The sequence below is a fragment of the Apostichopus japonicus genome, chromosome 18 (genome assembly GCF_037975245.1).
Source record: "Apostichopus japonicus isolate 1M-3 chromosome 18, ASM3797524v1, whole genome shotgun sequence".
NCBI classification, from domain to species: domain Eukaryota; kingdom Metazoa; phylum Echinodermata; class Holothuroidea; order Aspidochirotida; family Stichopodidae; genus Apostichopus; species Apostichopus japonicus.
In genome coordinates, this window is record NC_092578.1 from 16,655,399 (window position 1) to 16,679,619 (window position 24,221).

The following is a 24,221-nucleotide window of genomic DNA, read 5'->3' on the forward strand; positions in this document are numbered from 1 at the left end:
TCCTAACGAGAAAAAGCAGTTTCCAATAGATTTTATGAATCTTGACGTTCAATCACAAAGCAAACCGTATCTATATCTGGTTATTACCTATGTTGGCCTACCTGTGCTGTTAGTGACCCTTATGGCAAGCCAAACGCCTGATTTATTGGAAATTTGACTCATCATAGATCTTATTACGTCATCGCATGACCTTCAGAATTTACAAACCAGAGACTGTACGAACTGCTGGTACTACGTCAACATTGAACCGAAGATTTGTTAGTTGCAACGTATGAATGATACCATATCAGTACACACTTATAACTGAAAATGCAGAACCAGAACGGTAATTTCCTTTTACAAGTTTTATTAACAATTTAAGTTTTTGTATTTGTCTTGTACGCATTGGATAAGTGTTAATTGTGAGTTTTTAACCTGTTTTCTCAGTGACATAAACGTTACTAGGCCTACGTTAGAGTAACTAGAGTCGGCCTACAGTATTAGTAACGTAAGGCTAGTAGTAGTAGTAATAGGCCTAGGCCTAGTACTAAATAACTTAACTGAACATTGCTATGTTAGTGTTATGATGCACCACTAATATGTGACTAACACAAGTAGACTACTGAAATAATACGTTCATAGTTATCAGTGAAGTTGTTTGATGTATCTGTGCCCAAGCAGGATCAATCATGAGTGACTTGGGTATCAATTCTCTTTCAAATGGACTGATGATAGGTTACTACTACATTTGATAACACTGTTGATAACATTTGTTATCATTTGATGTTGATGTTGATAACATTTGATAACACTGTTGATAACGTGACACACCTCCGGGCGTCACAATACACAGTCACTATGTAAGGGGACTGGGGGTTGAGGCCCAGAAATCTCTCATCATGTGCTAGTCCTTGGTCTAGAACTAGGCTACCAAGTTTACTATGCAAAAGATTTTCAAAGAACACACATGACATAAAGGGACAAATTAATTTAATAAAAACAACATTTCATGAATTACAATTAATTGTAATTCATGAAATGTTGTTTTTATTAAATTAATTTCCTAGATCAATTAAACACAATGCCATTCACCTGCTGGTTCTGTGTTCGTTAGCAAATGGTAGTAGGAAGCAGTGTGAGATGACTGTTATTAACCAAAGTATAGCAGCTCAGCCAAATATGACAAAATCACCAATGATATCTTTTAAATAGTTTTGATTTAAGAAGATATGATGAATTCGTTAAGCAGATTTGACCGGTATACCTGGTCACCAAACAGGTTAACTAACTTATGATACTGTATTGTGAAGCTCATCACATATCCTTTTGAAAGCAAATTTCAGAAAACATACAAATAATCCATTGTTTTCTAAATTCTGTTTCTAAGGAACAAATATTACATAAAACCTCATGGACCAAAACTGCATAATATGACATTTAGACAGTTGTGAAAGATAAATGTACTGTAACTTTAAAGGCATTGAAGACTGGCCCCAAACCGCATTTGGCCATCTGAAAAAGTTAACTTTCCATTGCTTGCAAGTGAGTTTTGTTCGTGTCGCTACAAAATGCAGACAGTACAGTAATGAAATGTGATACCTTGTTATCTTCAGCTGGACCTGAGATGTCCATTGCTGTATTGTTTGTACACTGTGCTGTGGGTATTGACCGCAGCTGTATGTACTGACTAGTATACACTAGTGTCTAATTACCGATGGGGTACTAATTTAGAATCCGTACCAATAGACCCTACTTCCTAACCCTATTCCCTACTTCCTTACCCTACTCCCTAACCCCTAACCATATTCCCTACTTCCTAACCCTAATTCCTAACCCCTAACCCTACTCCTTAACCCTTCTTTCTAACCCCTAACCTTATTCTGCCGATTCGAAGTAAGCTTTCCCATTCATATGGTACGGATTCCAAAGTTAGGCCACCGATGGTAGCAAGCTGTGTGTGTGTATTTTCTGCGATTGATGGTAGTGTCTAACACTTCTATTACACCTCATTCCAAACTAAGTCAGATTACCGGCATTAGACGTTTCTTTTTGGGCGAGTCTTCACACCTCATATTCCTTTGTTTAGTATGTAACCCTAAATTTACACAACAGTACCTCTATCTATTTAACATCTGTGTGCATGCCTCATAAAGATCCTGTAGCTTTGTTGGATGTTATTCAATCAAATGAATGTTGTTCTTTCTCTTCCCCTCCCCCCCCTCCCCCCTTTTTCTAGCCAACGAAGTAAAGGTTCCAGTTCATGATAATCCAGTTCCCTATCAGGATGTACCTCCCCAGTATGCACCTCAGGTAAATAGAAGAGTTGTCTAATATTTTTCAATCCATTCTTGCTATGTAAATATACAATATATATTCCAGCCTTATTTCCATGGTTTTATGACACTCAGGCCACCAAAAGGCAAATTATTGATGTTGCACCCCTCATGTTTGATATCATTCCTTGCCCTATATCACACCCTCCCCTTACCAATAACGAGTTGTTGACATCTTTTGTGAATGTTGATAATTTCACCAATTTATACGACCCAAGTAAGTCATACAGTGAATTGAGGTCTATATCTAATAGCAAGTTGTAAACTAATATGACCCTTAATTTAGGAACAGTTTCCATAATTTGAGTTGTACAAAATTTCTAAAGAATGGGTGGACATAAGTGCAACATAAATTAAGTCTTTGGTAAAACAGAATGGTTATGTAGAATAGATATGTTGTAGTGTGTACCTTGCACAGTACTTTATTGTTCTTGCCAAGTGACAAATTTGAGTCCAAAATTAAACTTTTGATACATGGTTCAGAACTTCAGACTACTAAGTAAAGACCATTTAGCACAAAGTTCCTTCATTCTAGGTTAGATCCTTAGTTTTGAGAAAATGACACACTTTGAACGATCGGTGGCCTATCGGTTCAATTGATTGGACCAGGGGTTGTATATATAGTTAGTTTCTCAGAAACTAAGACACTTCATCAATAGAAAAACAATAGGCTTGTATAGCCATTAGTATGTTGACAAAGAATGACATAGTCATCAAGGCCAAAATGGTGTGAAACAAATTTCTCCCCGTAATCTTGCCATTTTCACTTTTTTTTTTCTTTCCATAGGGGTCCTTTCCTGCTCAACAGGTGATGATCCGACAACCACCATTGACAGATCCGCCAAGGGATTATTTCGTTGAGGCACTCTTGGTGACAATTTGCTGTTTCTGGCCGACTGGCATCGTTGCTATCATCAAGGCATCGGAAGTAAGTTAAAAGAGTAACATGATGGTATAATATCGATTGGCTCATAGATGAATGGGTCACCAGAAGTCTGTCGTTGGCATACTTGTGATTATCAAAGACATTGGACTTAACCAGACAAGGCTCTAAAATATGACTATGTGTACTATATTTTGAGCTATTACCTATTAGGCCTGAGTCTTGTACCTCGGATACCCCGGTACCCGACCCAACGTTTGGGTACCCGATTCGAAAACGCACAAATGGGTACCTGTTTTCTGAGGGAAAAGTCACATAACTGCTACGCGAGTGCTTTCATGATTTCAATAATTTCGTAGGTCTGCATGATTTGATTAATCAAGACACGCGACTAAGGAAGATTAATTTCATGAAATAACTTTCTTGTAGTGTAGATGGTTGATTTAATTACTAACTATATCAAGTTTTAGCCATTCTCAGTGATTCTTTTTCATGTGTGGATAATATCACTCAACACTGAAAACGAAAATATTATATCGGTGAAAACTACTCAAATTGAAACCTTCATTTCCATCGCAAAAGTGAACAGTACGTAAAATACATAGCATATACCTTCCAAACAATTTTGCCGATTTCCAGCTAATTGTAAACAAGGCTATGCAAAGTGTGTGTTTTTTTTTTGGCAAACTGATGGTTAGGCAAGATTTTCCCGTTGACTGCATGTGGTGTTAGGCTACCATTTATTTCATAGAAGGAAACACTGGCAAGGAAATTTGCCCAAACATTTGCCCAAAAATCTTAAGATGGATTATAGATAAGATAACTTACATAAAAATACTCGCAAGTGGCTTTTTACTAAACTTTTATTCCAGATGCGATCGTTTAGCAATAAATCACTTAACGCGCACAGCTGTAATGTCTGTCTAATTCAAGTTGAGAGCTGAAATTTATTACAGGAAATCCCGTCTTGGCAACGTTTGACATGTGAGATTTGAAATCAAATTACCGAAATCGCGCAATCCCTTGCTAAAACGAAACCTGGATCGTAGTATAAGAAGCATTCGGAAATATTTTTTTTTTGCAAGGTGTTTCTTTATTTCATGTGCATTTGCATTATTATTCATTTTACGTCAAAACATGAAATTCAGCTGTTGATAACAACAGATGTTGATAATGTTCAACAGAAGTATCAAATTGAAAATGAATACTTCGGAGGTGTAAAGTAAGGACTGGCATAGCAATCTGCCATTATGGACATTGTGTTTGGCTACTGTAGTTCCGCGAGTCTTTTTCAATATTCGGTGCAGAGTTTCGGGTACCCGTTACCCAACCGGGTGATGATATCGGGTACCCGGTTCCGACTTATTGCTACCTGACTCAGTCCTTTTACCTATACTTGATTCCAAAATGCTCCAGAGTATGGGTTAAAAACCACTGGGACGGGTGGAAGGATGGGTTACAGATGCTGGAATACTAAGCACAAGTGCAGACTCACTGCAAATCTGAAAACAAAATACTATAAACAAAGATATGTATGTTAGCTGGATTGAAGATTGATCAGTAGTTTGTACATTGCTCAAAATTGCAACAAAACATTTGATCTTATACAAAATGCTGGCTTTGCTCAATTTCTTACCAAATTATTATTTTTTTAATTGTTTATTTAAAGAAAATTAATTTAATTTTCTTTTGTTGAAATTTTTGTAAAAATATTTGTAAAAATATTGTGGATTGCTTTTTCCTCTTGCCTCTAGGTTCAACAGGCTGCTGGGCGTGGAGATAGAGACATAGCTGAGAGGAGCTCCGTCTCAGCTCGCAAGTTTGTGTGCCTGAGCCTGTGGCTAGGAGTGGCTTGCCTAGCGTTGGTGTTGCTTCTCTGTGCACTCTACGTGGTATTCCTCATTAATCTGATCAGTGAGGAGTAGCTCCACACAGGCTCTCATCAGATAGTGGATGTAGAATATGGAATACAAGAAAGAATCGGTAGATGATACTTTAACACGATTCAATTGGTAGATCATTAATCATGGTTAAATTATTCCTGTTTTGAATAAAGCATATAAGATAAACCTAGTCATCTCCTTTCCATATTTGTGATTTTTCGGAAGTAAACCAAAAAAGTCTTATCAGTTTTCCTGATATTTGAAGAAACTTTGGTCCTAGAGTTTCTTAAGTTTTCTTTATCATATGTCATATAATGTGTCTAGAATTTTCCAAAACTATGGTATTTACTTCTTTGTTAACATATATATATATATATATATATATATATATATATATACATATATAGCTAGTTATCATAGTATGAGATTTCCTTTTACCCCCAGAAATTTCCATCTCTGAAAATGAGAATTGATAGAGTGGGCAGACAGATTGCAATACATAAGTATTCTGGCTCTAGTTCTAGTGATCTTGTACTCTTCTGAAATTACCGTCAGTAGGTTTCAAATTGCTTCTTAGTGATTCATTTGTCTTGACATAGAAGAGATTCTCGTAGTCTCGTGGATTGGATGGAATAATGAACAATAGTGCAGAGCTTTATATAGACCATTTCCTATTTCTAATTAAGAAGTAACACTAGACTCCAGACATTAATTTGTTGTTCGTCTGATGAAAGGAATCTCTTCTTAACGTCCTTTCTAAGTTCTGATGTACCGTTTCTTCTTGAAAGTGAGAGAGAGAGATTTCAAGTTTAATACTGTCATAGAATAGGATGCCTGCCTTACTTTTGAAGAAGAAACCTAAGCTTCTTTATATGGTCTGATTTTTTTTTGGTCATAAATCTTGCTTTGATCTTTTGAGGCTTACATTTAGTGATGTTCTGGTTGCAATAGGTTATTTGGTTCATTACACTTGAGTTGGATTCAGAATACAGACTGCCATTGGTTTGTAATATGATTAGAAACGGCTTAAACATGTATTCAAACTACAGATTAACATTTCACAGGGGAGTTTGTGCTGACAAAATGTTGCTTTATTTATGTTTCCTTGTGGTCGGGTCGGGAGTAGCAGGTGGGGCTGCATCCCTAGGCCAGGGCTGGAGAATATAGGTAAAAGGCTAATATATTCTCATACATTAAAGGAAAACTCAAACCGTTCAAATAGGAAACCTTGTGATAATATATGGGACCACTATGACTCTTAGAGCCTCTGTGGAGGATGGGTTCAGTGTTTAAGTTCAGTTGAACATCTGGCCGACAACTTTATATAAGATATAAAATATAATAGACTTTAAAAGTATATGCTAGTTAAGTATGAAATGGATAATGCAAAATGTAATTCAATAGTACCCCAGTTTCTATTTTATTACCCCCAAAAAATTAAACTATCATAGTTGGACCAGTTTTGTATCATTGTTTCTTTCGTTCTTTTAACTCAGCAAAACCACGTTCTGCCATTAAATGCTATCTTGATCAAGAAACATTTTTAAAAATAATATTTATGAGAAGTACTTTAAGAATTTACTCTCACTGTATAGTATAACTTTCTTTTCTTTTTCTCTTTACTATAGCTGTATCACCTCTTTTTATTTCTTGAGAAATTTATCCATTATATTTCTAGTGAACTACATATTTTGATGTTGTTTAAAAATAAAATTTCTGGTGGAAATATATTTTCTCTTGGATGTTATTTCTTGAAATTTATATGAGCTTCTTAAGTTTAAAAAAGAAAATGTGTAACACTTGAATAGCTCATGGTAATTAAATGAACTGATCATTGAAAGTGATGATAAAGTTGTGTAATATAATATTACTAATATTGTAACAGGATGGCCAGGATCCTATACTCCTGTAGCGATGATGTAGAGATTTGCCGCTAGGCATTATACAGCAACAAATTTATTATCATGACTCGTTCTATCTCGGTCTCCATTTCGCACATGATAACAGTGGAAAGAATAAACAATGGTTAAACTTCTAAAATAAATTGCACTTTACCCTAAATCCGTTAGTAAAATGAGCCCAAAACAATACAAACTAATAACACAACTGTTCAGACGGTCCCAGAATGAGGATTTCCTAAGTAGACAATAAAATAATACCGACTGCGCATGCGCAGAACATTACATGACAGACAGGGATTCCCCTAATTAGTATCTACTGCGCATGCTCAGACAATGTATAGCAACATGCGCTCAACCGTATGTTCATGTTCATCCACAACCTTTGAATTGACTTTTATAACTTTCGAATTGACTTTTAATTCTGGGTAAGCACGTAATTTTGCATCCAGGTCATTACACACATGTCATAAATTAACCTCTTAGCACCCTACCACTGGATTATCATAAGAATAACTAATGAAAAGGCTGAATTAATAATGAAATATCACAAACAATACAACGTTTTAGTGGCTACAAGTGCAGGCGACCATCGCTTCCTGGGGTCTACTAACATCAGGTCTGCTAATAGCGACGATTTACTTTATCCTGATATTCAAGGGCGCAGGAACCGGGGAGGGGGGCAGTGAAAAATATGGGGGGTGGAAGTATCATTCCGACCCCCCCGCTCCGCAAGTCAGAAAACCCCATTTTCATTTCCAAATGCGAAAAAATATCATTTGGAGCACCAAATTGCATCTAAGGCCAGGTGAAAATGCACCCCTCCCCCAGGCGGGCCATCTGTCTTCAGGCCCCCCCCCCCACTCAAAAGTACCTTCCTACGCCACTGCTGATATTTACTACAGTTGAGAGTAATTGACTCTGACTTACCATTAGTTAGAATAGTAACATGTTTTACATTTAATGATTAGTTTATTGTTTGTTTAATTACAATAAATATTCATAAACTTACCTGTAAAGTAGGAGACGGCGATAACGTAGAGATTTGTCTTTATGCGTTATACAGCAACAAAGTTATTACCGTCGCGCGCCCTCTAATAACAAATACATTATAGTATAGAAGTTGATCATAATAGTTTTTTTTTAATGGCCGTTGCTATTCTTACAACTAGTTGTAACAATAATTTATAAACTATTCTTACGACAAAGGCGAATTCAAGTAAGTAAATAAAAAATAAAATTCAGTAAAATTCAATAAAATTTAAATAAATTCAGTAAAGTAAATAAAGCAACTGCGCATATCGTCAGGCGCGTAGCCAAGGGGGGGGGGGGGGGGCGAAGGGGGCAGCCGTCCCCCCTTGAGCATATTTTTAAAAATTTTTTTTAATGTTTTTATGATATCGCTAGTATTTTCAAAAGAGAAAATGCTAAGATGCAACCAACAAGGCCTGGGAAGTGCCATTTCCAGCGATCTGGGAGGCATTTTCAGCCAAAATTTATTGTACGCTTCGCGCCAACCATGGTGGTGCTACGCTACAGTTTCGCCCCTCCCTTGGCAAATTCCTGGCTACGCGCCTGCATGTAGTAGGGGTAACCCTAATCCTAAACCTCAATCCTAACCTTAAACCTAACCGGAAATAATTGTTACTCCTCGTCATAAAAATAGTACTCCTGGTCATAAAAATAGCAACTGCGCATGCGTAGTCGGAAATCTAGTCGTAAGAATAGCCACTTTGTTATTTTACAGGAGGGGTGATAAATCAACCCCATTACAGTTTAATGTTTAATTGACTATACATGACTCAATGTTTAAATTATTTAAGTTTTCTGTCAGAAAATATACACAGAAAAATCATCAATTTTTGAGTTGGATGTCATGTCTTAGATGGAAAACTACTGCAGGGTGTAGAGTTCCGCATTTCTCAGAACTGAATTGCGAGTGCAGGAGCAACATATACTTATGTTTTTTGTCTTCACCTGGTTGATTGCTTCGTGTTCTTTAAGTTATCCAACAAAGCGAAAAAACTTCTTTCTAACGAGAAAAAAAGCATTTTCCAATAGATTTTATGAATGGCGTTCAATCACCAGGCAAACTGTATCTATATCTGGCTATTACGTATGTACCTATGATATATCAGTGACTCTTATGGTAATAAGCCAAATGCCGGATGTATTTGAATCTCAAATTGATATTTAGATATCAAGAAGCTTAGGGAAACAATATTTGAAATATCTGGAATTGAATTCGAGATTTTTGAATTTGATATTATTTATATCTGGAAATGTATTAAAAATTTTCGTCACTTGTAAGCAAACCGCTTCACTCAGTAGTAAACAATTTTCGTTCGCTGCCCCTGGGAGGCCTAAATTGCCTCAATTGACCCAAGTTTTGCACCACATGTACGTCCATACAACATGCAAGCCACACTGCAAACCAGATCCTGATTGATAACAGGTCAAAAAAAAAGATGTTCTCCTACTGCTTTTTGGCACTTTTCTAGAACATTCGGGCGCATTGATATAGACGCTAACAGGGGTATGCCACCTTGAACCTTTTGTTGGCTACAATTTATATTTATAACAAGGCCGTGGCTATTCTTACGACTAGTCATAACAATTATTTATAAATTATTCTTACGACAAAGGCGAATTCAAGCGCAGTAAAGTAAATAAAGCAACTGCGCATGTAGTAGGGGTAACCCTAACTTTAACCCTAAACCCCAATCCTAACCCTAACACTAACCCTAACCGGAAATTATTATTATTCCTGGTCGCGAGATTTTTTTTTCCCAGCGCGGTAAAGGCCATCATTTGCATACCTCGCTTCTCATTGGCTGGGGTCCGTATACATAAGATTCATTGCAATATCAACTAGCAGCTGATGCACTGAATCGTTCATCACATACCACATTTCACAAGGCCACTTTGCTACACTCAAAAAAGAAAACAGTCTAGCAGCAGATTGTACAATGGTACGCGTTTGAGTAGAGTTATTTTATTTGTCGGTGTGTTATGCCACGGGTGTAGAGGGTCTGTGGTTATGTATCGCACAACTCTGTTGCTGTAAATTAAAAGAAGTTAAATCAAACCGGAACAGTTTGAAGATGATACAAAAAAAGCACCATATAATATAAACGTAAGACAATTTCTGTGTTCAATAACTGTAATCCACAGTGGCAGTGGTACTACTAACATGCATGAATAAATACTAGGCCTAGATTTCGTAGTATAGTATCTGAAAACCGTGCCAAAGGGTCATAATAAACCGTTTCAAAGAGTCATGAATTTGAAATTCAAATCAACGTCTATGCTCAGAATTAAGAGTCTATCAGTTTAAAGATTAAAAGCATCCCAAGTTAATAGTCAACCAGAAACGGTCAAGCTGTCCAATGTTTTTAAACAGTTTTGAAGCAATCAAACGACTGGTACTTATCTGCGTATATTGCCCATCGCAGTACCATGTGCAGCAAGTTTCACCATCACTTCGAAGCTTCACCCTCGTCAAAACTAACTAATTCGATATATTGGCTGTTCAGTTTTGGATCATCAACCTAAGTAACCATTATCTTCAAAGAAGGACAGTCATCTACAATGAGACGTGTACACTCACAGTCCATGGTCGCAGTATTGTTTTACGAACTTATGGATGTAAATGTACACAAACAAGTCCGCGCAAAAGCAAATAAAAAACATTTTAACAAATTTTTTAACAACGTTGTCTCAACACAGTGGCCAGCTCATACAGTACGTGTATGCGAATCACGACCAGTGTTACCAGCGACAGTTGACAAAAAAACGCTAGATTTGCGAAAATAAAACCCTAGAAAACGCTAAATGGTAGTTTCCCTAACATTCGTGCTGTTTGGAGTCAATTTAGCACAGATTCGTAGGATGAATGGTCACCGATCACAAAATAGATTTTGAATAGTTGATTTGAGTGAAAGTCTGACCCAGAAAATTTGAAAAAAATATGGAAATTTTCGGTAGGAAATTCCGAAGATTGGGCAAAAATACTCAAAATAAATTTAGATAGGTCTCCAAGTAAGAATTTTTTCTAAAAAATCTGAAAAGTGGTCAATTTTTGGTAAATTTAACTAGTTTTAGGCAAAAAACGGTAGAATTACCAAAATTAGAAAAAACGTGCGCTAGAACCCCACAAATGACTAAAAACGCTAGATCTAGTGTAAAAACGCTAACTCTGGTAACACTGATCACGACCCACTGCTTGCACGTGTATGTTCATGTACATACACACACGCATAGCGTAAGCAAGAACTTCCCAGCATCAACAGTGCAAGACTGCAGCCAATGAGAAGCGAGGTATGCAAATGATGGCCTTTACCGCGCTGGGGAAAAAATCTCGCTTCCTGGTCGTAAAAAATAGTACTCGTCATAAAGATAGCAACTGCGCATGCGTAATCGGAAATTATTCTTACAAACAGTTGTAAGAATAGCCACTTGTATGTATATTTATGTATATATGATATTTCCGCAAGCAGGAACTCACGAAAGAAGCCATGGAGGCTTGTAGACACGCAAGCTGACCGAAGCCAATCTCTCGGCACACATCCATTTAACTTTGTTATAACAACACATCAGTACTAACTTGAAACTTGAAAATGCAGAACCAGTACGGTAATGTCCTTTTAATCTTTTTTACAATTTAGGTTGAAGTATTTTATTGCAGGCATAGACTTAGAGTTAGCTTTGAGTTTTACCTCTTTACTCAATGTGTAAAAGTAAGAGGGCCTGGACGTTTCGATCGTAGCAAGATCTTCAGAGGCAATGTCATAGACGTAATTATGTTACAGTCGGCCGAACGTTAGTCTAGTGTAGCATGGTGGGCTCATAGTCATACTTGACGATGAACGATATCTATCAACGAAAAATCGAAACCACTGAACTGTATTGTTTTTCATATGTGTTGTACCTCAGACATGTTATGATCTCAAAATAATTATTGTTCTGTGCCTAGGCTACGCAACGCACAGTTGATCAGAATTTGACCACAAAATGTCCGCCATGTCAAGTTCTTTCTTACTCCTAGGCTACCCTGGCCTAAATTGACACATTATTTGATAAGCTAACTGTAGTGTAGGCCTAAGTATACATCAATTGACGTTGAATGCTGTTTACAATCCAATTTCATACTTGATGTGTAGAAGTACCACATTGAGTACAAGAAGCCTATTGTTTTAGATGGAGGTCAAAGGTCATTCGGGGTCAGATTGTGAAAACCTTGTAAACACAATATTTCAAGAAGGGAAGGTCACCCCAATTTCATATTTGATGTGTAGAAGTACCACATTGAGTGCAATGAGCCTATTGATTTAGGTGGAGTTCAAAGGTCATTTGAGGTCAGCAGGGGTCAAATTGTGAAAACCTTGTAAACACAATATTTCAAGAAGGGAAGGTCAGCCCAATTTCATATTTGATGTTTAGAAGTACCACATGTAGTACAAGAAGCCTATTGTTTTAGGTGGAGGTCAAAGGTCATTTGGTGTCAGATTGTGAAAACCTTGTAAACACAATATTTCAAGAAGGGAAGGTCAGCCCAATTTCATATTTGATGTGTAGAAGTACCACATGGAGTACAAGAAGCCTATTGTTTTGGTGGAAGCCAAATGTCATTTGTGGTAACCAAGGATCAAATTGTGAAAACCTTGTAAACATGTATACCCTCACTATACATTACGTCAGATTCATTTAAAATAAGTGGTTTCTTTTTATTAACTTAATAGATCAATTAAACACAATGCCATTCACATGCTGGTTCTGTGTTTGTTAGCAAATGGTAGTAGTAGGAAGCATTGTGAGATGACTGTTAACCAAAGTATTAGCAGCAGCCAACTCTGACATATATGTATAATCACCAATGATGTCTTTTGAATAGTTTTGATTTAAGAAGATATGGATTTGTTAAGCAGATTTGACCAGTATAATTATGATTTACTGTATTGTGAAGCTCATCATATATCATTTTGAAAGCAAATTTGTGGAAACAAACAAATAATCCGTTGTTGTTTGTAAGTTCTATTTCTGTGATATTACATCATAAAACCTCATGGACCAAAACTGCATAATATGACATTTAGACGGTTGTGAAAGATAAATGTACTCTACCTTTAAATTCCAGTTGAAAAGTCTGAGTTTGATCAGTGTAGCCACCTTCTTACCTCATATTCCTTTGTTTAGTATGTAACCTTAAATTTACACAACAGTACTCTATCTACTTAACATCTGTGTGTATGCCTCATAAAGATCCTGTAGCTTTGTTGGATGTTATTTGAACAAATGAATGTTTTTTTCCCCTCCTTTTTTTCCCCTAGCCAATGAAGCAGAGGTTCATTTGCTTGATGACCAAGAACCCTATCACGATGATCCTCCACAGTACGATACTGAGGTAAATAGAAAAAAGTTGTCTAATATTTTCAATCCATTCTTGCTATGTAAATATAGAATTTATTCCAGCCTTATTTCCATGGTTTTATGACACTCAGGCCACCAAAAGCAAATTTGATGTTGCACCCCTCATGTTTGATATCATTCCTTGCCCTATATCACACCCTCCCAGTAGCGGAGCGTCCATACAGTCAGGGGGGCGGATGCCCCCCCTGATGGACTCAAATGGACTGCTGGCGCCCTTTTCAGCTCTTTACCACGTTTTAATTATTCGCCATCATTGACTTTTTTATTGCGCTCTCATCTACCTATTGACATTTGTCACATTTTGTTGGTGTAATTTGGCGATGACAACTATTTATTCTTCGTTTATCTGCAAATTAGCCAGGCCCGGAAAGGGTCATTTCTGGAGATCTAGGGAGTATCTTTACTCAAAAAATTTCTGTACTCTACGCGTCAACCTGTGGTGGCGCTCCGCTTAGATAGTGTCGAAAGCACCCCTACAGACCATTCTCGCGCCCCTCCTGACCAATACCCTTAGCCCTGCCATCGCACCCTCCCCTTAACAATAACAATTAGTTGTTGACATCTTTTGTTAAAGTTGATTATTTCACAGATACGACCCAATTGTATCAGGTAAAATCGTACAGAGAATAGAGGTCTACATCTGGTAGCAAATTGTAACCAATATGACCCTTACAGGTATTCTATCAGTTAATCTTGTCTCAATTGATGTATTCCCCAATTAAAAAATAAATAGATGCCGTCCTCTGCTTATAGAGGCAATGTCAGATTCATTCCTTTAATGTGGCATACTAATCCTTAGCTATAAACAGGATATGGATCTGGATACCATTACCGCAAAGTTTTCATGTGTCCGAGATTTCAATCCATCAATCTCAGTTCTGCGTATCCTATAGGCATACTGTACTGTGTGCTTTGTGCGAGCAATTTTTCCGCTTGTTCACAATGGTGCTAGCTGTATGCAAATTTTCGATTGGCTATGAGCCAATGTATTTGTCCGAGTAAAACAAATCCTCCATGCGACAGGGGCAAGCACTGGTATGTCGTTAGACAGCTGCTACAGACCGAGGGATCTGTAGCACTTGAAATATTCGCATCGCTACTTTGTGATAAATTGCTCTCGTCCATTACATTTAAAGTACCTTTTTGATAGATAAATAGTAATAGATTAAGTGTGCGTACTTATTTAGTTTTGTTGCTTGCGATCCACATGAAAAAATCAACCTAATACTGCATGATAAATAATCAGCAAAGTTTGGATATATGATTAATTTATGGTAGCCCATCAATGTGTGTACAACATCATGTAACAATACTGAATTACCTAACTATAGCGTAAGCAGTACCTGATAGGTCCATAGCCCGGGCATTGTTCCAAATCAGGAATGCAGGAACTGATACCCAAATAAGGCTAGGGGTCGCCATGCCTCCTTCGTGAACCTTTCCATGATAAGTATAGTAGCTTTACATTCGAAAGAAACTTTGACAAAACTTCAAAGACCCTATAACTTTCCCTGCATTGCAAACATATGTACCACTGCCCTATCTCCATCTGCCACTGGAGTTATCATGAGAGCACCAAATGAAACTGTTTTTATCACCTACTGTAATAGCTGCAAGTAAGAGTACCTCGTCAACACTCCATGACATGACATTATATGTTAGGTTAAATTGATCTCACACACAGTGGTGTACGTCAGTTTTTCTTCTTGAATATGCACATGCAGTTTGTACCTCAATGTTTACTGTTACATTTCTGTGCTGTGCATTTCTGTTGCATTAATTAAAATCAGAATTTTAAGAGTTGAAATTCTTAGATGACCTGAAGCCTTTTCTTTTCAATTTATTAGGTTGTAAAATACTTGAATATTCATATAGCAGCTACCTGATAATAAAACCTAGTTATGTTTAAGGAGGAAAGAAGAAGTGATTATATATTACCCAAGGCATAAACTTCACACTTGAGCAAGTTGTTGTTTGTATGATGAAAATGGAGTGTACAGGAGTTTCAATCTTCAATAGTAAACAACAAACATGCCACAGAACCATTTTTAATTCTTGATGGACTCCTGGCATCACCTTGAACCTTGACCGATGCAACTAATTGTGTGTATGCATGTTATTCCTTCATCTATTATATTATAGTGTAGAAACCATTCATTTGGTTGCCATGTTTGTGTACATAGCTATAATGTAATTTATTGGTCAATATAGCTGTTTCAAACTGAAAACTTGAGCACCAAAGCTCAATTTGACATTTTTTTCATTCATAAATTTTTTTCATTCACTCAAAAAAAATAATTTAATTTCATTTCATTTCATTCATTCATAAAAGAAGTTTGGCCTAGGCTTGGCTACAGCAGTAAGTAGGCCTAGCATGGATGTATTGAACAACAAGGAAGCCTACAGTAGACCAAACACTTCGGCAGGTAAACAGTATACTGTAACCAAATAGTAAATATATATATAACAAATTAGCATAATTTGCTACGCGTAAATGTCAATTGGAAGCAGCATTGGTCATTGTGTCGTACCCCGATCTTTGTTCAAGTAGATCGTTTTTGGAGACCCAGTCCACATAGCACCAGCTCAAGTACACTTTTAATGCCTACATTTCTCTGTCCCTTTTTCGCTCACTGCTTTTGGCATCGGACCCACAGTAAAGCAACCTGGGCCTTCCACTGGCCGACCCGCATTTAGTGACCGGATACGGCCCTTTCTTTGCAGAACACTCAGATATGCTTATGATATGCTGAAATTCATTAAGACCATACAAAGTATATGATCGACAGGATTGATCCCGAATGAAAGACAGCCAGGCCAAACATTTACGATGGTATCAATGTAACGAGCAGTACCATCCTCCTTGCAAGTATTGCAACGTACACAGCGCGACGACCGCAATAAACATGTACTTGTGTTATGCTTACACTGCATGAAACTGTGCTATACATTACTTACAATTACATACAAAGGATAAACACTGTACAATGGCAGTACATTACATATACCGTATCACGTGACCAAGTCAGAAAGTGGAGTAACGGTGTACCAGCGAAACCTATGAAATTGGCCCGCCCTCTAAAAATTTCCTAGCTGTGAGAATCCCTTTTAGAAATAGTATCCATTGAGTTGTGCAAAATGTTCTCAAGAATTGGGGACATAAGTACAACAAATAAGTATGGTTAGGTGGTATAGGTATATGTTGCAGAGTGTGCATTGCACAGTACATTCTTGTTCTTGCCAATGACAAATTTGAGTCCAAAATTAAACTTTTGTTACATGATTCAGACAAAGTTCCTTCGTCGTTGGTTACATCTCTAGTTTTGAGAAATTATTAAACGATCAGTGGCCTATCGGTTCATGTGATTGGACTTCCTAGTCTAGTACTCAGGTTGTATAATCAGATTCTCTGAACTAAAGCACATTATCAATAGAAAAACATTAGTATGCGGACAATGAATCATTTATATAGTCATCAAGGTCAAATTGTTGTAAACGAAATTTCCCCTGTAATCTTTGCATTTTTCCTTTTGTTTTTTTTCTTTCCATAGCCCGAGGCTCTTCCAGCAATACAAAGGTTCACCCTAGAACGGAGATATCCCCCAAAGGACTATTTGGTTGAGGCTATCTTGGTGACCTTCTTCTGTTGCTGGCCGATTGGCATCGCCGCTATATTGATGTCATCCTATGTAAGTTAAGAAAGTAAGACATGATGGTATAATATCGATTGGCTAATAGATGAATGGGTCACCAGAAGTCGTCATTGGCATAGTTGTGATTATCAAAGACATTGGACTTAAGCAGATAAGGCTCTAAAATATGACTATGTGTACAATATATTTTGAGCTGTTACCTATACTGGATGCTCCAGAGTATGAGTAAAAATCAATGGGACCGGTGCAAGGATGGGTTACAGATGGCTAGAATACTACTGTAAGCACAAGTATATAGACTGAGCAGTATAGTTACCAGGATTTTAAGAGTTGCATCCGCCTGACGCAACGTCTCTAAAATGTTTGCATCAGGCTCAGAAAAAGTTGTGTCACCACAGTCCCCCATGCAAGCATTCACTTTAAAATACCCTACAGGAATGCACAACTCTGTGTTATAATGATCCCTGACAATTAGACATTGGCTTGTGTGCAACAAATGCCTTTAGTGATTGGTCTATAATGTGCACGAAAAAAAAAATCAAATGATGTAAGCTGTAAATAGTTTACAACAACAAAATTACTGTTAAATTTTGAAGCAGATTAACTAAGAAAAAAAAAGAAAGAAAAAAAAATTGAAGCAGGAAAGTTTTGCCGCAGACTAGTTTCCATCTATGCTGGCCTAGGCATCATGCACTGCACACTACTGTTCACGGTGGTATACAACTCCCTTTACATAGCGTCTATGAAAATGTTATGGGCTATGAACAAGCTGTGATTGTCAGAAACCAATGTAAAGTCAAACGAGTGCCTAGAGAGAATGTGCAAGAATATATAACACACTTTTAACTGATTTAATTTTGAGGTCCATAAATGATGTAGAAAATATGACGTATAGATCTCAATGACACAAAAACACGCCCCCTAATAGGTCTAGTTTTACTTGCAACGTTTATGAGCCTCTGTCGTAAGTTAACCATTTACAGAACTTACCCAAAGCAATTTTATCCAAAGTTTTATTCAAAGTTGAACAAAATGTTCTTTTTCCCCCAACCACTATAAGCAAGTTGGCCCAACCCCAGCCAGTTTCGACTCCTCTCCTATTACAGTAGGTAAATAACTTTTTACACAATGTCGATTAAAACTCAGGCACCAATGGCTACTTTTGATGAAGTATATAGTTTACACTCACAAAAAATTTAACTGAAGCATGTGGTCAAAGGGACTGCAAAAATTTATGCATGTTTGCGATGAAGAAATTATTGTGGTGTGAATGTACAGTTTACTTTAGCAATTCTCCAAGTGGAGAGAACAAACATACTGTGAGATGAAAAATCCTTTTCAGTATCAGAGATGTTAGCTCCCACAAAATTCCTAAATTGTCATAACTCATAACATTTTGTGATCAAAAGAATGATTCAAATATACATGATACTCTTAGAAAGAAATTCAACTACAACTTCCTACCATCAGTGTTTCTTGTCATATATGTGTCAACAAGACTGAATATTAATATATTTGAGTGCACACATATTATTTAGGAGGACTAATTCTGAATCTCTTTTGGTCAAGTTCAAAATTCATCAGCTGAAGGTAGAATGCTTAAGTCTCTGATGCAAAATAGAATTTCGAAAATAACATTGCCTTAAATATTGAGAATAACCCAAAGGCCTTCTTTTCTTATGTCAGCTGGTCAAAGCAGAAAGTTAAAGATGCATTTGTTTCACTTAGGGCACCACATGCAGATAAAATAGTTACTGATAGTCAGGATCTTGCAGATCATTTGAACAACTATTTTGTGTTGGTTTTCTACAAGGGAAGATATGAGTAGTATTCCAGATTTTCAGGGGGAAAGTGATAGGTCTAAACTGGATACGGTCTTATTTTCGGATGAAGTTGTCTTAAAGGAGCTGCTTTGTCTAAATGTTTCTATAGCTTCTGGACCTGATGCAATTCATCCGCATTTGTTGAAGGCTTTTGCACACCATTTCTGAATTCCACTCTCATTGGTTTTTAGTAAATTTATGAATGAAGGTTAAATATGTTCCTAACGACTGGAGATGTGCTAATATTACCCCAATTTTCAAGAAGGGTGATAAGTCTAAGCCCTGTAATTACAGGCCCGTTAGTTTCACTAGTAATGTTTTGTAAGGTCATGGAGTCTATTGTTAAAAAGTCTATGGTCAGTCACTACAGTAGTCAGTCAGAGTCTCAACACGGCTTATGTCAAGAAAGGTCTTGTCTCACTAAATATTCTTGAGTTTATGGACGATGTAACAAGCTCACTAAATAGGCAGAAGTCTGTAGATGTTGTGCTCCTGGACTACCAGAAGGCCTTTGATAAAGTTCCCCACCAGCGTCTTTTACTTAGGCTGAAGTGTATGGGTGTCAATGGGAATTTACTATCTTGGATCGAGAATTGGCTAGGTAATATGGAAACAGTTGGTGGTAATTAAAGGCTGTGCTTCTTCTTGGCAGGACGTTACTAGTGGGGCTCCATAAGGGTCCGTTTTGGGTCCCTTGTTTTTTGTTGCCTATATAAATGACATTGATGAAGATATTTTGTGTACAGCTAAGAAGTTTGCTGATGAAATCAAATTGTATTCTGAGGTCTCTTCAAAAAGCGATTCTGAGAAATTTCAAATGGATTTGGATTCGGTTTTGTCCTGGTCTCAGGGATGGCAAATGCTTTTTAATATTGATAAATGCAACGTGATGCATATTGGTAGTAGCAATCAAAAGTATTCCTATAATCTTAATAGTGAGGAGTTACATGAGGTCTTTCCCGCCTTAGGTATCTACATTGACTCATCTCTGCAACCTTCTAAACATTGTCTAGAAGCTACTAAAACAGGTTATAGTTTTAGGTATACTCAAGAGGAACTTCAGTTTTCTGGAAGAGGACATAGTTGTTAGGTTTAATAAGCAGTAGGTTAGGACTCATCTTTTTTCTCTCCTATAGGGTCCTTGATGGGGACTTGAGGTGTCTCTCCTGATCCTTTTTTTCTACTAAACTAAACTAACGTAAGGCCTTCGAGACAAAGCAATTTATGAATGAATTGAAACTGATTGTTTCATGTTGTTATAAAAACAATATTACACAAGAGGCATAATCTATGTACCCTTTTCTTCATCTCAAACTTTGCCTCTACCATAAGGTGACCATATTTGCCTGACTGGAATCAGGGACATTTATTCGTGACTGATATGGTGGAGGAGTCAAAGGGGTCTTTGGAAAATTTTCAAGTGCCTAAGGTGCTTAGATGTAAAATGGTGATACTTAGAAGCACTTTTTAAATCAATTTTATTTTCAAAAATGTAGCTTTTTCTTAGATTCAATTTACTTACTTTAAGAAGAGTGCTAGGCTAGATCGATCTAGCATATTCCACTTTACACTGGCCCACTTGAAAAACTGGTTAGTTCCCTTCTGAGACTGCACACTTGACTAAATTTTGTTTTTTACAATTATTTTACTAATAATGTGGGATATTTTCGAAATTCTTGAACATTTTGACGAATCGGGGACCTTTTCGGGGACACTTGTTCATCGGGGACAGCACACTGTAATCGGGGACTCTGTTCACCTTACTCTACCAACATATCAGACAGTATGGTGACATATACTTACCTGAAAACGAGAGAGTAATGTCAGAGATGTTATTTCGGAGATCCTGCTACAGTCAAAAACTTTACTTTTGGGCAACTATGCCCTCTATCTCCCTAGTCTGATATCACATCATATTATTTTGGTGGGGGGGGGGGGGGGGGTTGTGCCCGTTACATATGCTTTGCATAGGCCTTGTCGTGAGTGTGTTACTTGGGGATTGCTTCCTCTTGCGTCCGCATGAAGCAAACTATTTGAAGGTTTTGCAACCCTGGCTGAGAGATCCTGCAGCAAATCTGAAATGAACATTCTATGAACAAAGATGTCTGTAAATTAGCTTGATTGAAATTAGGTCATTAGTTTGTACATTGCTAAAATTGCAGCAAAACAGTTGATCTTATACAAAATGCTGGCTTTGCTGAATTTCTTACCAATTTGTCTTTTTCCTCTCACCTCCAGGTTGCTCGGGCTGTCAGTATTGGGGATTGGGACAGGGCTGAATGGGGCTCCGCCTCAGCTCGCAGGTGTGTGTGCGCGTCCTTTTGGACAGGATTGGTTATCAACCTGGTAATGGCCATATATGTTGTGATCTTTGACCCGAAAATAGTGCACGAATGGGTAGATGAAATGTTACCATGATTCAATTTGTAGATTATTGGTGACTGTTAAAATATTCCTGCTTTGAATTAAAAAGTAATAAGATAAAGATTTAGATTATTCAAAAAGTTGCCTGAAATGGTTTTATCAGTTTTCCTGATATGTGAAGAAACTTTTGTCCCAGAGTATCTTAAATTTTCTTTGTCATATAATTTGTCTAGAATTATAAAATACTTATGTGAATTTACTTCTTTGTAATCATATATATGTATGTATATTTACATATATATATATATATTTCGAGATCCGGCTTTAGGAATCACGAATAATTTTGAGTTGGTTAGACTCATGTTTGATCTCAAGAGTAAGGCAAATAAATCACCAAAACAGAACTAGCATTGTTCGATACAGGTGACAAACGCCTACAGTGGAGTTGCGACCTTCCTTACCGGTTTCGAACCTCTGGACATACAATCAGCGTCCATAGCCTATTGGTTAGGGTGTCCGCATATAAAGCTGGAGGGCTGGGTTTTGAATCCCGATGGAGGCTGGAAGTTTTTTCACTGTTCTGGATTTTACAAAACATTACGATTTCAATTACATAAAGATATATATATATATATATATATATATATATATATATATGTAGCTATTTTTCAAAGTATGAGATATACTTTTTCCCCCAGAAATTTCCGAAAATGAGAATTGATAGAGTGGGCAGACTGATTGCAATACATAAGTATTTCTGGCTCTAGCTCTAGTGATCTTGTACTCTTCTGAAATTACCGTCAGTAGTTTTCAATTGCTTCTATTAAAGTGATTCATTCGTTTGTCTTGACAAAGTAGAGATTCTTGTAGTCTCGTGGATTGGATGGAGGATTGATTACACGTATTATATAAGGAGAGAAGATGTATCATAAAATATAAATGCAACAATAATGAACAATAGTGCAGAGCTTTATATAGACCATTTCCTACGTCTCATTAAAGGATTGATTCAGGTGTTTGACATGTCTATTTTGTATGAAAGAGCACAAAAAGAACAGTGAAGAAACTACCATGATAGCATGCTCTGTTAAGGAGATATGACACTTTGAAGATATCAAAATTGACTGGTGTAGAAAGACTTACTGTGAGGGTGTGATGTCACATCCTCACTACCTTAACATTTGTGAATATATTTCTTTAAAAATTATTTACAATTTTTAACACATTTGAAAAAAATATAATAAAAAATTCTTCAGATGTTTAATCTCAAATACTTCCTTTGACAAATACAGTATGAGATCTCCTGACATATCTTTTGCTTGAAAATCATGAAATCTCACAAAATATTTAGAGAAAAAAACAAAGTCAAATTTCAGCAGTTTCTACACAATCTGAGGAAACTTTACAATTGAATATCTATATAACTAAAAAAGATATTTGAACATTTTTTTCACCATTGTGTTTCTTGTATTGTCCTCTTTCATATAACATAAACATGTACGACAACTGAACCAATCCTTTAAGAAATTAGAAAACATGAATTTGTTTTTGTCTGATATAGAGGAATACTTTCTAATCGTCCTTGTGAAGTTTTTGTTCAGTTCTGATGTACTTTTTTTCTTGAGAGAGATTTCAAGTTTAATACTGTCATAGAATAGAATGCTTCCCTTACTTTTGAAGAAGAAACATAAGCTTCTTTGTATGGTCTCATTGTTTTTGTCATAAATCTTGCTTGATCTTTTGAGGCTTTCATAAGTGATATTCTGGTCGCAATACATTATTTGGTTCTGTGATTCCATTACACTTGAGTTGGATTCAGAATACAGACTGCCATTGGTTTGTAATATCAGAAACGGCTTAAACATGTAATCAAACTTCTGATTAACATTTCAGGGGAGTTTGTGTTGATAAGTGTTAGTTCAGTATGAAATGGATAATGCAAAATATTATTCAATTATGTACAGGGGGGTAGGAGCTGGGGGCACTGGGGGCATGTGATCCCCACTTTTTTCCAAAATAGCAAATGTGCCCTACTGGCATATATAAAATGTGCCCCTTTAATGAAGAACTGTCTTTTGGATTTCTTAAGCCTTTGTTAATTTTAATGTTTTATTTGAATTATTTATTTTTATATTGTACATGCTAAGGATTTAACCGAGGTTGCTAAAGACTTTTGTTCAAGGAATGAACACAGGAGGAAACTTTTTGGAAAGTTCTAAATTATGGATGGACAGAAGTACAGATGTAGGTTGATAGAGTCACATGCAACATAATAATATTGATAGCATACTAACACATCATATATATTTTAGTGACATGGCCGGTGGGTATTGGTTTATAGCATAACCAGTGGTGGTTGTGGAACGAGAAAGTGCCCCTCTGATGTTGTGCCCCCCCCCACTTTTGGGAAGCTTCATACCCCCCTGATTATGTAAGTGTTTCTATTTATTACAAAAATGAAACTATCATAGTTGGACCAGTTTTGTATCATTTTTTCTCTCTGTTCTTACTACACGAAAAAACTATGTTCTGCCATTTACTGCTATCTCGATCAAGAAACATTTATAAAAAAGAAAGAAATACTATAACCCAAAAGTAGGAGTTAAAACCTCTGTCTTTCATAATGAAATATGACTTTCTCTTCTTCTTTTTTAAATGTATCACCTCTTTGTAAGGTCAAGAAATTTATCCATTATAGTTCTAGTGAACTACATTTTTCTATTTTACTAAAAAATAAAATTCCTGGTGAAATTATATTTTTGTCCTGGATGTTATTTCTTTGTTTTCGATGATACACATTAAACCATTGCATTCATGAGGGCGTATGTGTGTACATTTTTGACGCCCAGCTCTTAAACACGATATCTGAAGAAGGGATGGTCGCACCAATATCATATTGGTGTGTAGAAGTACCACATTGAGTATAAGAAGCCTATTGTTTTTTGTGGAGGTCAAAGGTCATTTGGGGTCAAATTG

At 36.7% G+C, this 24,221-nt stretch overlaps 2 protein-coding genes across 2 annotated transcripts; both read left to right on the forward strand.

Annotated features, from left to right (window-relative positions):
* LOC139959120 (proline-rich transmembrane protein 1-like) lies at window positions 1-6,808 on the forward strand. Its single transcript, XM_071956709.1, has 4 exons — window positions 1-325; window positions 2,216-2,289; window positions 3,100-3,240; window positions 4,950-6,808. Exons 1-4 carry the CDS (start codon window positions 310-312, stop codon window positions 5,118-5,120), a joined length of 402 nt encoding a protein of 133 aa, XP_071812810.1. The 5' UTR covers window positions 1-309; the 3' UTR covers window positions 5,121-6,808.
* Window positions 6,809-11,433: 4,625 nt separating this feature from the next.
* LOC139959118 (proline rich transmembrane protein 1B-like) lies at window positions 11,434-23,999 on the forward strand. Its single transcript, XM_071956707.1, has 4 exons — window positions 11,434-11,611; window positions 13,306-13,379; window positions 16,957-17,094; window positions 21,120-23,999. The coding sequence occupies exons 1-4, from the start codon at window positions 11,596-11,598 to the stop codon at window positions 21,297-21,299; spliced, it is 408 nt and encodes a 135-aa protein (XP_071812808.1). The 5' UTR covers window positions 11,434-11,595; the 3' UTR covers window positions 21,300-23,999.
* The last annotated feature ends 222 nt before the right edge of the window (window positions 24,000-24,221 follow it).